This window comes from Egretta garzetta, unplaced genomic scaffold (genome assembly GCF_000687185.1).
Source record: "Egretta garzetta isolate BGI_Z169 unplaced genomic scaffold, ASM68718v1 scaffold107, whole genome shotgun sequence".
Lineage (NCBI taxonomy): Eukaryota > Metazoa > Chordata > Aves > Pelecaniformes > Ardeidae > Egretta > Egretta garzetta.
The window spans coordinates 1,001,752-1,015,136 of NW_009260399.1; the positions used below are offsets into that span (position 1 = coordinate 1,001,752).

The 13,385-nt window shown below is 36.5% G+C and overlaps 1 protein-coding gene across 1 annotated transcript in view; it reads right to left on the reverse strand.

Annotated features, from left to right (window-relative positions):
- The window catches only part of POLN (DNA polymerase nu), a 103,903-nt gene that overhangs the window by 57,041 nt on the left and 33,477 nt on the right, over positions 1–13,385 (reverse strand). The window contains exons 16-18 of the mRNA XM_035898654.1: positions 3,423–3,480; positions 1,608–1,685; positions 1,064–1,178 (exon numbers count right to left, since the gene is read on the reverse strand). Of these exons, the coding sequence (XP_035754547.1) occupies positions 1,064–1,178; positions 1,608–1,685; positions 3,423–3,480 (251 nt within the window). The remainder of the gene's footprint in view (positions 1–1,063; positions 1,179–1,607; positions 1,686–3,422; positions 3,481–13,385) is intronic.

A 13,385-nucleotide genomic window follows, 5' to 3' on the forward strand; every position in this document is an offset into this window, starting at 1 on the left:
CAAATATTGTAGTGAGAAGGAAATAATGTGGCTGGGAAGCCTATGCCTACAAAAATTTAGAAACTGCAGGACAGGATTTGGGCTAGATCAGGACTTATAAATTCATCATATCTATTTTTGCTTTCATTTTCAGCTAACAATCTCCTAACAAAAAATAGAGATAAAAGATTTTGAGAGAGAGAGAGAGAAAGAAAGGAACAAAGAGAAAATACGAAAATTGCATGACATTTACATGACATCATTCTCTTCAACCTGCTTCTATCTATAGCATTTTATTCAATCTTCTTCTGACCTATGTGTTCAAACTGTAAGCTTCTTGACATCTATCCTGTCACTTATTGAATGCTCATACACTTTTGAGTACAAGGGGAGTCCCAGTCTCAAATAAAATTTTTAGTAATCACCATGATACAAACAGTAATCACAAATACCTTCAAACAGCTAGGTAACTAATATTTCATCTTTTTTGATAGGATTTTGATCTGCATGCTGAAGAGATCAGTAAATAATAATCTGGGAACAGATAACTGAAATATTTTTTTTTCCCCATCAGAAGATGGAAGCACTAAACCCTATGAGTTCAAAGGAATCCCATGTGCTCTAGTCTCTCCACTTCTTGTACATATGTAATTTGATTCCAATACTTCTACTGGATAACCAGACAGGTTTCAAAAATGCTTGCATTTTTACCGAGAAAAGTTGTTCTACAATTTTTCAGATGGATAACCTACTTAACTGCTGCTCTGGATTTTTAAAAAGAATTAGTGAACAGTATTTAATACAGTGAAAAACTTACCAGCATGCACTGTTAACAATATCTTATCACACCAGCTTTACTGGTCAGTTGGATTGCAACATTTTGACATACAGTAATTACCACAGTAGAGAAGAAAAGGCTCAGACAGAAAGGAACTATAATTTACGGTGTTAAAACAGTATTAACAATATATACTGGAGCAAAATACTGTCTTCTGTTATCACTATGCGGTAATACAATAGTTTAAGTTATTCTTACTATTTATTTTGTCTAATTACTATAAAAAAATACAAAATTTATTCTTACCACTGAGAAGCCAGTGTGGAAAATATATCAGTGGTTTCAGGTTCTTGGAACAGTTTCAAAAGTTCTGGTTCAGATGATAAGTCAGCAAGGATCCTTAACTCAATATGGGAAAAATCTAGAAAATAGAGCGTTAAAATAAATCTATTGCTCTACAATAAAAACATGCCTGTATTTTAAGCAAATTATCACAAATTAAAACACAAGCCTGGACTGTTCAGTCATTTCGTTGTGCTCAGAAAAACCAGATGCCTGTAAAAATCTCATCCTGAAGAGGTTATATTCCAGCTACAGATCACAAGGTGTGAGATTCCTTCATTATCTTCAGGTGTCAATTAATCTTATTAGCTCTTTGTTTCTACTGACAAGGTTTACATATCATCCACTTCTAAAGCACACTGAGGAGTATACATCATATAACAATATTAATTGATACTAAGGGATTTGACAGCCTTGTAAAATATAATGTCATCCAAAGCAGAGGGGGAAAAAAGAGATGACAGAACTGCAAACATTAATATGTATGAGAATAATAATACTATCTCACCTGCTGCTAAAAATGTATATCCTTTTTTTGAAACAAACAATGTTCTTGGGGAAATAGTTTCTATTTCCTCTTCTTTTCCTAGAGAGGAGACAGACATTTAAGTCCCAAACACCAGTCCAAAAATACTGTGTTGCAAACCATAGGAGGTTGTAAATGGCATACCAAACACACAACTAAAATGACACAAATGGCAATGTAAGCAACCTAGCAGAGCACCAACTGTCAGCATCACAATTATTTTAGTCCATCAGTCATTCACAGTATCTTTATCTCTGTCATCCTTGCAGTACTGCTTACCTCGCCTCCTTTTTCAAAACCAAACCCTTCCCAAAAAGCTAATGAATATCTACAATAACTAACATTATTCACAGATCACTTAATAAAGGAGGCATTCCAATAAGGGTCTATAGAGATTAACTAAAAAATATATTTTCTTATCTTTGAACATGCTGCATGTGTTAATAACCAAATTCTGAGTTACAGGTGGTAGGGGAATAAAATAATGAGAACATACAGCTGATATAGGCATCCAAATTTTAATAACAGAAATCCCCTATAATATCTGAAAACAATAATGTACATTGACAAGGTATTAGAAACTCAGTGCATCCTGGCAATATCACTTGTCTTGGTGCAGAAAGGGATGGTGGTTTGAAATACAACAGAATTAATCTGATGAGCATAAAAGTGGAAAAAATGAGTGTATCTTGATACAGGAATGAAAAAATTAGAAATACATTTTTGAAAAGTACATATAATAAGATCATTAACAAAATTGATTGGACTGTTCCCAGAAAGGCCTATGTGCCAGAGTTATGCACAGCAGCTCAGGCTTGCACAGCCACTGCTCACACTTTTTTTTTTTTAATAACAAATTTTTAAAAATACTTATAAAAATGAACCAGGTAGATAAAATAAAACTGCTGTCAAAGTTTTACATTGTCTTCAGCAGATGCCTGTTTTATGACCTGCATTATTTCAAATGCAGGGAGAGAAGAGCTGTGAAAAGGCAAGTCAACCCTTATCTGAGAATCAAGTGCAACACTGGAACGGGTTGCCCAAAGAGGTGGTGGAGGCCCCATCCCTGGAAACATTCAAGGCCAGGTTGGACGGGGCTCTGAGCAACCTGATCTAGTTAGCGGTGTCCCTGCTCCTGCAGGGGGGTTGGGCTGGATGACCTCTAGGGGTCCCTTCCAACCCAAAACATTCTATGATTTTATGAAATGAGCAGCATTTCCCAACTATGGCTGTAGGTGTTCAAGAAGGAGAGTTCATGTTGGCAAATCTCTCTCTTATATTTGAGTCTATCATGGATTTATCTCGTTATCACTTGGGTCATCCTTCTCTAGACTTTTTTTTGATTCTCCCTGAATCGTCTGCCTTAAATCTGCTTCTGTTATCAAAACCAACACATCTGACTAACTATTAGTGTTTAGTTGTGAGTTTGATTAAAATTACCCAGCTTTAACATCTCCTCAGGAAAAGCCTTATGAGCTGAATGCACATAAAATCATCCCTAGGATATTTAATGGAGTAAAGATAAATCTAGAAAGAGGAACAGTGACATTGTCAAGGGAAATAAAAAAAAAAAAAAAATCTAAAAATTTTGTGACTATTTAGATTAGTGCTGAAATAGCAATTTTTCTGCAGGAACAAGCAAAAAGTAATTGGTTTAAATGATAATGTATAACTAAGCATACTTAATCTATTCTATTCTTTAATGCTGGAGCTATTGGTCTGCTTTAAAAAAATAATATAGCTCAGTAAAATAATTAGATAAAATTGCCTTTTCATGTTAATAAAAACATAATTCACCTTTTATGTACTGTTTCTTTGTAATTCTAACTGGATGTTTAGAGATACCTTGAATGTTCTACAAATAAGAAGAATAAAAATGTTTAGTAAGTTAAAGTTCATGAAAGCATGTTTATGAACAGTTTATAAGCAGCATAAGAACATTACTAACGCAAACAAGTTTTTCCCATGTAATAAATAAGATCAACAACTTTGTCTTTCAAAGGAATCTTCACACTTCTGCATCTACAGATACTTTTGTATATTTGCTCTTCCTTATAAATTGGAAGCTTCTAAGAATGATTTCTCACTGGCAGCCTTTCCAAATCCTAATCTCTGGATGCACCACAGAACATAATTAGTAACCCAATAAAAATAATTTTCTTCTTATTTTAACCTGTACTTTTTAGATATGGTGCATTACTGTCAAGAAAAGAATACATGTGAACCCTGCCTTAAGCTAAGGGAACAGATTCTTCTTCAGCCTCTAGAAAATTTTCTAATATCTACTCCCACGTTTTTGAAATGCATGATAAAATAAAGAAGGAGCTCTTCATTAACTACAGCACATCAGACAATGTTAAAAGTGAGAACTAAGTTTATCAACAAACATGCAGGACAGGAATAACAGAAGATTTTTCTCTAAAGATCTGGGTTCATATACGTCCAAGTAAAGCATGAAAAATGATACACGATAGCTTCCTTCTCTTATTTTATGTCATTATGCCTCTTCATCTAGTAAGGTAACATATGACAGGAGATAATGTGCATCAAGCTCAATTTTTGTAATCCCATGAAATTAATTTGCAAGTGTTTCAGGAATTAGATGAACACTCTAATATTATGTAATACTGTGAATTCAGGAGATGGGAATTGGGCTATATGATATCCAAATCAGAATGATCATTTTCTATGTAATTTTGAACTCAAAATTTTTATTTTAAACTTAAGAGGGATGTAATCAGCCTGCAAAAGCTATTGAAATTTAAAGCAGAAGTAAAAGAACAAAACTTCCAAAATAGAACAATATCATTTCTTAGTATCACCCTTAAAAGATCTACAATTAAATGTATTAAAGTCAAACACCCACCACAGCACCATACACAGAGAAATAGGAAATTACTGCACAATATACATAATATTGTCACAGCACAGGAAAACTAGGAACACTGCTCACAATCCATCAACAGGAAGAATATAATAATAAATTAATATTTATTCTTCAGTTTCTAGAAACATTTTAAGATACACCTGTGGCAATGCTTATTGTAATGCTATTAACCATACTTTGAAATAAGTGGTTATATAATCTGTGCACAAAACTATGGATAACTATTGATTTCTATCGATAACAAGTTGGGGAGGATCAATGCTAGTTCGTATGAATGATACCTAGTTTAAGTGGACATGGAAGCCTGTAGATCCTCAGAAATTTAGAAAAATTAAGTCCTTTAATTAAGTACCTGGACATGAATGTCAGACCCTAATTTTACACATCTAAAAACCAAAACCACAACATTTTAATTCTGACTTGAATCATTTTAATGGTAGAGATCATTGTATGAACTTTTCATTAGGCTCTATACTGGTATTGACATGTACTTAGTAAGATAACCTCCATCGCATGTTAAAGAGTTGTTCATAGTTACTCTCACTGATTATTGTTCCTTAACTCGTTAGCTTCAAAATACCAAAGAAAGTGAAATAAATAAAAATTTATTTCAAAATCTATCTACAATGGTAAAAATAAACCACTATATTGCCATCCTGTTTTCACTGTCAGCATATGCAGAAAGTCTGCTTTTAATGCAATTTTAGAAGTGTTACTAATAAGTCTGAAAAACACTAGTAATTGTAAGTGCAAAACATACTTTCACTTGTAAATTAGTTAACAACTCATAATTTGAATAAATCTTCAGAAAAGAAGTAACTCAAGAAACATGAAAGTGGTAATGCTCATCTTTAAGCTACTGGAATAGCTTAAGAGATTAATTTAATTTTAGACATCTTTAGTCTACTCATTGGTCCAAACTAGCTGTATATAATCCCTTTGTAGTCAGTAGACAAAGACAGGAATCTCCAGTGGGTAGTTCAATCTATCTGTATATGACACATACTTACAACAAGCTGACCTAGGATTCCCCTGAAGATGAAGTTTTCTAAGATTTTGATTATCAAATTTGATAAGTTTACTTTAGATATGTAAAAGGATGGAGAAATAAAGAGACAATCCCAGAAGAATCTTCCAAATGGAAAGCTTTCCTCTGCTTGAGTTGAAAATTAGATGGCAGTTTTATTGTATCAAAAGTGGAAGATCAACGTAGCTTTGGTAAATGACTATTACCACCTTGGACTACGTAATACAGCCTGTATTTTTGCTTTTATGTATTTATTTCAAGTCTATTTCTGCAAAACCTTCACAGATCCAATCTGAGATGTCACTGTTATCCCTTATTGTTGGAAAAGGGCATCCACATCTTGTTAGAAGTTAGAGAAACAAAATTGCGCTCTCTGAACAAATTACGCTCCAACAGACAAGAAGGAATATACTTGAAACAGCGTGATGGAAAAGGTGGTTGTGAAAGTTAGCTATTAATACTCCTCTTCATCGCTTCTGAGGGGGAAAAAAAAAAAAATAAAATCGAGCTATTCTAGTGGACGATTAACAAGAAAACCCTAGCATTGGTTAAAAAAAAAAAAAAACCAACCCAACACTTCTCCCCCTCCCCGCAAACCACCAAAACACTATCATCCAAAATTCATTTCCAGAGGTTCCAATGGAGAGAAGGATAGATGAAGCCAAGGTCCAAGTTCCAATTACATTTGAAAGGCTGTGATGATCAAGGGAGGTTCCTGAGTGCTGGAAGAAAGTAAGTGTCGTTCCTTTCTTCCAGGAGGGCAAGAAGGAGGATGCAGAAAACTACAGTCCAATCAGCCTCTCCTCAATTCCTGGGAAGGTGATGGAGCAAATAATACTGGGAAACATTTGCAAACATATTAAAGTCAAGAAGATAATCTGGTGTAATCAGCATGGATTTACAAAGGGGAAATCACACTTAACCAGCGATAGCCTTCTGCAATGAAGTGACTAGCTCAGTAGATGAAGGGAGAGCAGCGGATGTTGTTTACGTTGACTTTTAGCAAGGCTTTCAAAACAAACTCTCATAAAAGCCTCATAGACAAGCTGATGAAGTACAAGCTAGCTAAGTGGACAGTGAGGTAGACTGAAAACTGTCTGAACTGCCAGGTTCAAAAGGTTTTGATGAGTGGTACAAAGACCAGCTGGAGGCCAGGCACTAGCAGAGTACCCCAGTGGCTGATAATGCACAAGACCTCCGTTAGTGACCTGGATAACAGGACTGAGTTCAACCCCAACAAGATGGCAGACAATCCAGAACTGGAAGGAGTGGTTGATACATCAGATGGCTGCTCTGCGATTCAGAAGGTCCTGAAGAGTCTGGAGAAATAGGCTATCAGGATCTCATAGAGTTCACAGTCTGGAAAGCAGCTTTGCAGAAAAGGACCCATGGATCCTGGTGAAAAACAAGTTGAACATGAACCAGCAATGAGCCTTTGTACCTAGAAAGGCCAACAGCATCCTGGGCTGCATCAGGAAGAGCATCACCAGCAGGTCAAGAGAGGTGATCCTTCCCCTCTGCTCAGAATGCCTGATGGGAGGGTGTAAAGAAGATGGAGCCAGATTCTTCTCACTGGTGCCCAGTGACAGGACAAAAGGCTGTAGTCACAAGCAATTACAGGAAATTCCTTTTAAACATAAGAAAAAACTTTTCTACTGTGACAGTGGTCAAACACTGGCACAGGTTGCACAGAGAATATCTCCATCCTTGGAGATATTCAAACCCTGACTAGACATGGTCCCAAGAAACCTGCTCTAGTGGACCCTGCTTTGAAAAGCCAATCTCTAGCAGTCCGGTCCAAACTACCTTGTGATTCTATGATTCAGTTTTTATAACATTACTGTAATTGATTAATCTATGTATCCCAGCACCAACCCATTGCCTTCTCTCTACTTCACATGATTTCTGACTGAGATAGAATTGAAGCCTTCAATGGTATGAGACAATGGAAAGCCATAGAAAGACTCTGGTTTCATTCACAAGCAATTTTTAAAAAATAATACATATACAAAAATATATATAAAGTACTTTTGTAGCATAACATTAAAATTCAAAGACCAAAGACAGAAACAAATATTTTGCAGAAATTGTAGTCTGTTGGTGCATCATGTCTTAAAATGCAAGTGCTGAGAAAAAGAATTGTACTGTCTTGATTATGGAAAATGCATGCAAAAAAGTACATCCAAGCTTCATAAATAATTTTGGTAAACCTGAAACACAATTAGAAGTACTACTTGATTGTATAAATGGAAATTTCCATTTTTTATGGTTTTTATAGAAACACAGAATCATTTAGGTTGGAAAAGACCTTTGAGTATAAGTGTTAACCTAACACTGCCAAGTCCAACACTAAACCATATCCCTAAGCACCATATCTACCCATCTTTTAAATACCTCCAGGGATGGGGACTCAACTGCTTCCCTGGGCAGCCTCTTCCAATGCTTGACAACCCTTTTGGGGAAGAAATTTTTCCTACTCTCCAATCTAAACCCCCCTGTCACAACTGGAGGCCATTTCCTCTCGTCCTATTGCTTGTTACTTGGGAGAAGAGACTGAACCCCACCTCACTACACCCTCCTGTCAGGCAGCTGTAGAGGGCGACAACGTCTCCCCTCGGTCTCCTCCAGGCTGAACAACCCCGGTTTCCTCAGCCGCTCCTCATCAGCCTTGTGCTCCAGACCCTTCAACAGCTTTTTTGTCCTTCTCTGGACACGCACCAGCCCCTCCATGTCCTTCTTGCAGTGAGGGGCCCAAAACTGAACACAATATTCGAGGTGCAGCCTCACCCGTGCCAAGTACAGAGGGACTACCACTTCCCTAGTCCTGCTGGGCCACACTACTTCTGATATAAGCCAGGATGCCATTGGCTTTCTTGGCCACCTGTGTATGCTGCTGGCTCATATTCAGCTGTCTGTTGACCAAAACCCCCAGGTCCTTTTCCACCAGGCAACTCTCCAGCCCCTCTTCCCCCGTCCTATAGCCTTACATGGGGTTGTTGTGAGCCAAGTGCAGGACCCGGCACTTGGCTCTGTTGAATCTCAAGTCATCACTGGTAGAAAGCTGAAAAAACCAACACCCTTACAACTGTACCCTTTTCTTTTTCACCATTTTGTTGTCAGTTAAACCCTTTCCCCCCCTGCCCCTCACTACAGGCATTAAATCATCAAAGATTACATTTTGCAATATAGTTATCAAACTTAAAAGGAAAAAACACTGAATCTGATCTGCACTAAAGTCACTTTTTGCATATGATAAACACAGACTGGCTTTTTCCTGGGTGTCCAAAGCTGACACATTTCTTTGGCAGTGGACCTGCCACACAGGGACCTAGCACTCCATCAATTCATGACCTCTTTTACAATTTCAGTCACTTGACACATTCTCCCGGCATTTAGATGATTGTTGGATCACTGTTTTTTAGTTAAACTCTTCAGAAAAAATCATACTGGAAAAGCAGGGAGCACAGGCATGGCAGAAAAAAAAAAATCTTACTAGGAAATCTAGATTAAAACTGTAAATGTTGAAAAACAGACTGCTGATTTCTTTCCTCCTATCTTCATAACCTGATTTTTTTGCCACTATAATCCATCCTGACTGATCACCCTGATGTATTCCTTACTCTGGTGTTTTAGCATAGTTTAGAAACCTGTTTTCTTGCTTCTGAAAATACCTCTATGAAAAGTTGTTCTACTTTTGTCTGTTGTTTCAGGTGAAGACAGTGTAGATTCTTGTCTGCGTTAGTTAGCAGTGTCCCTGCTCACTGCAGGGGGGTTGGACTAGATGACCTCTAGGGGTCCCTTCTAACCCCAAACATTCTATGATTCTGTGCTGTTAGGTTCTGTATACAGAGCCATTCAGAAACCACGACAGACTTCACTTCGGCAAGGAGACTCAGAATTGATGGACTCTTGATGTCTCTGTTAGAGCCTCACGAACACAGTTTTCTCATAAAGCATTCAAGCCTTGCAAAAAGGATGCTCTAATCCACACGGAAAGACACTGTATCAAAGAGTAGAATTATCAATGAAAACAAAACCTAATCAAAATCCATCAGATAAAATACAGTTCCCTGATTGATGAGTTAGTTCTCAGTTACAATTTCTATCGAGCTTTCCATTTTTGGCATCCAAGATACTACATCTGCAATTGATTTTTGATCCCTTCCTAGGTTAAAAACGAGCATGTTATTTTGGTTCTTTCAAAAGATTACAGTATGCAGATATATATTGGATAAATTATCTTTGAAGTCAGTATAGTTAGACTTCACCTAATCACAGAGGCTGGTGTTGCATTTTAATTATTTCTTACTCTGTCAAGTAGGGTTGTTGATCATATTTCCTATGTTAAATTCCCCTTTCAGTTATTTATATTGATTCAGCTAAACATACCTCTCTCTTCCTCTCCATATACATTTTCAGTAGCATAAATTTCTATTTTTTGAGCAAATAACCTCAGTCAACCCTGGTAATTCCCTAGAAATGGATGTGTGTGTGTGTATATATATATATACACAAAGGCATCTATAGCCATCTGTATAGTCTTTTTTACTAGAAAACGGCTCATTAATCTACTAACTGCTCAGATCTCCATTTCTAAATATCTAAGGAATCTGTCTGTCTGAAGACCTACAAACTGCAGGGAGGAGAACAACAACAAAAAAACCTGAAATAAATGGGAATGCATGGAGGTGGTTGCAGACTATTCTATGGACATTTGAGTCTGATTAATTCCGGCACTGATCTAAGGACTTATTTAAAAATAAGAACAGAGACAAAACTTACTACTGAGATAAGAGTATCCATTCATAAATGTATATATACACTAGGGAAGATCAAAAACAGCCAAGGAGTTAGACTCAACAGATATAAGAAAGCAGTTAGACCAGGTAAAGTTATAATCTACATCCTTTGATGTGGCGACTAATCCACCTGCTGTTACAGTGAGGCATAGTGTCAAATACCAGAGAAAAATAAGGCAATAGAGGAATTAAATATTGTTTTACTGTGGCTACCAATGCCAGCAAATAGCAAAAACTAGTTGCATTTCTTATAAGCAAGAATATTTACTGGGATTGTGATCTTGTCAGATTTAATTCCTTTAATAACTGTTGCTTCAGGAAATCAATTATTCCCTAATACCTGAGAAAAACAGATTTTCTCTTCTGTTTGATAAAAGTTCAGAGCAGCAAAATTCTAGTTTATCTCATGAAATGTAGCACTCCAGCAAAAACTGAAGCATTATAAATCCAAAAGTTTCTGGACTTTCTCTTAGTATCTTCTTCTACAGAAAGTTTATGAAAATAATTAAGCCACAACTGTTCTCTTTGAACAACTCAGCTCTACACAATGAAACAAAAGTAAACTTTTAAATTCATGGCATCTGTTGGATGACTAGCATTGTATTACTTTTGGAGCAGAAGTAATATTTTGGTCTGTAAGACCAGACTTCATTACAATGATAATACTTAGATAGATGACAATTCCTTTGATCTTTATATTCTATACCTCTAATTACTTTTTTCTTTTATTCTTGTAGTGGATTTTTTCCCGTTTATTTACTACTTTGAATTTTTTTCACTCCTTTTCCTTCTTTTTCAGTTGTCTTTTCTTGCTCTACATGGAACCGCACCTATTGATAATTATGTTCTCATTGCTCAGTTACTCAATTTGAGGAGAAATGTGAGCACAGGTTCAGTGAGCACTTCCTTAACCGTCAACACTCTGCTTGCTCCTTTGTTAAAGGACAAAGCTGCTGGAGAAATAGTGAGGAAAACTGCATGCTGCATAAAGTAGTATTCTTGCAATGCAGAAAAACAAAAGTTTGAGCCCGAAGGACACTCAAAACATCAAATTCACTCGATTTGTCTGGCACCTCCAAAGTTGCTGGCAACTCACTCATGAGAAATTACACAGCAGGGGAAGAAAAAAAAAAAAAAAAGAAAAAGAAACCCTTCATGAATTCTCTTTTGGAAAATTATCATATTTAATTATTGTCCATAGCAGCATTTATTTATTATTGTAAAGGAATAAACATTTATTTTCCGTGACTTCTGTGAGACAATTTCAAGACAGAGATCTAATTTTTAAAATACAGCATGTAGCTCAATCGAGAAAATATGAAAATGAACAAGGTCACCATAGCAATACCAGCCTGGTGTGTATGTGTACATGCATTCCTAAGCAAATCTTGATTTGTCTGCAATTGCCACCTAGTGGTTAGTTAAAAATTAAGACACCTACTTTCCTTGTCAAAACCCACAGAATCATACAGACTTCTGGTAAAGAATTTCTTAATTTTTGTTACTAGTTACTGTTTTTCAGCAGTGAACAATCCTTCAAAGGTAGTGCACTCCCCTCTTGCCTTACCCAGCAGCACAGAATTACCAAGGTTTTAGATGTCAGTCGAGTCGGAGACTTAGAAGCAATTCATTGCCTTCCCACAAGCTTAAGCAGCTTTCAAAGCGAATACAAGGGAAGAAAAAGGCAACCAAAAATACCGACCTATTTTAGAGAGCTGGCCATAAAAATAGTGTGCTTAATTTCCTATGACTAATCCTCTTTCTGCCATATTCTTTGAAATGTAGACCTGGCAATGACCTCAGGTAATAATGCTTTAGAAGCACATGAGAAAGTACCCTATGAGTGATTTTTAAAACAACAAAAAATATTTTATTTTACTAACTTACTGATTTGATATGTTCTGTGACAAATTGGCTTGGTTGTATGCTGACAGATCACTAACCTTTGCACAGCAAGCAAGGGAGCATATACGCAGCTCTATACATCTTTCAAAGAGACTAAGATTGCTTTTGTTTCTCATACATAAACTGACAAAATGTAATTACTTATTTAATTTCATTTTCCTGAAAGAAAATTATACTCAGAACATAAGCGCTGTTAAACTCATGTTCATTAATATGTGAGGCTATTAAACTCTGGGATGAACTCCAAGAAGATATGATTTGGTTTTGGTGAAAAAACAGTGCTAAGACATAGAGATAACAACCCTTTGAGTGGCAGTTGGAGCTAGTAAATATTGTACTAGTCGTATATTAACTGTATATTATAAAGTAAACAGTGTCAAGGGAATATTGCCCAAAGGTACAAATACTAGACCCTTAAACACATGAAAAATGACAAGATTTCCAGACTGGAGGAATTTACTTTCTAAAGAAAAGATGTAACAGTTGTTTTACGAAAGGGTAAAATTTAGCATCTCAAACAAGATTGTTCCACATACTGAGCAATTTACTGAGCATATGTTAGCAGGGAATTCCTCTTAAAAGGCTATAAAAGACTGTGAACAAGAGGCTGGTTGAAGGAGTTAAAGGAAACCTAAATAACCAACTTCTCTCTCTTTGCTCACAGTGAGGAAAGGACAATTCTTGATTTGATAGAAGTGATCCTCTTGTGGTTTAACCCTTAGGAGCCACAGCCAGCAGATTATCACGTTAGTGCGGGAGAACTAAGGACAACAAGGCCACATGGGAGTCAGCAAGATGCCCTCTGTCCTATTCTGTCTATCTTCAGTGACCCATATACAAACCACTATTTTTTTTGTTGCTGTTCCTTCAAACCTGAGAGAGCAGATCCCAAAACTCTGGGTGAAATTTCCTGAGGTTTTATGAAAGAATGCTGAGGAAATAAAGAATTGGCAAATTTTCCACTCACTGACACAGAGAAAAAGAACTGTCAGTAGAGAAAGCTGAATGTCATAGGGATGTAGAGCTACAGAGATAATTTTCCTGAAATTCTTTGGGATGCCAATGACAAAGCTTTTGAAAATCAGTACTGTCTGAAAACTGGACCATGCAAGACAAGAAGTCTCTTTTGCTGTACCTAACTT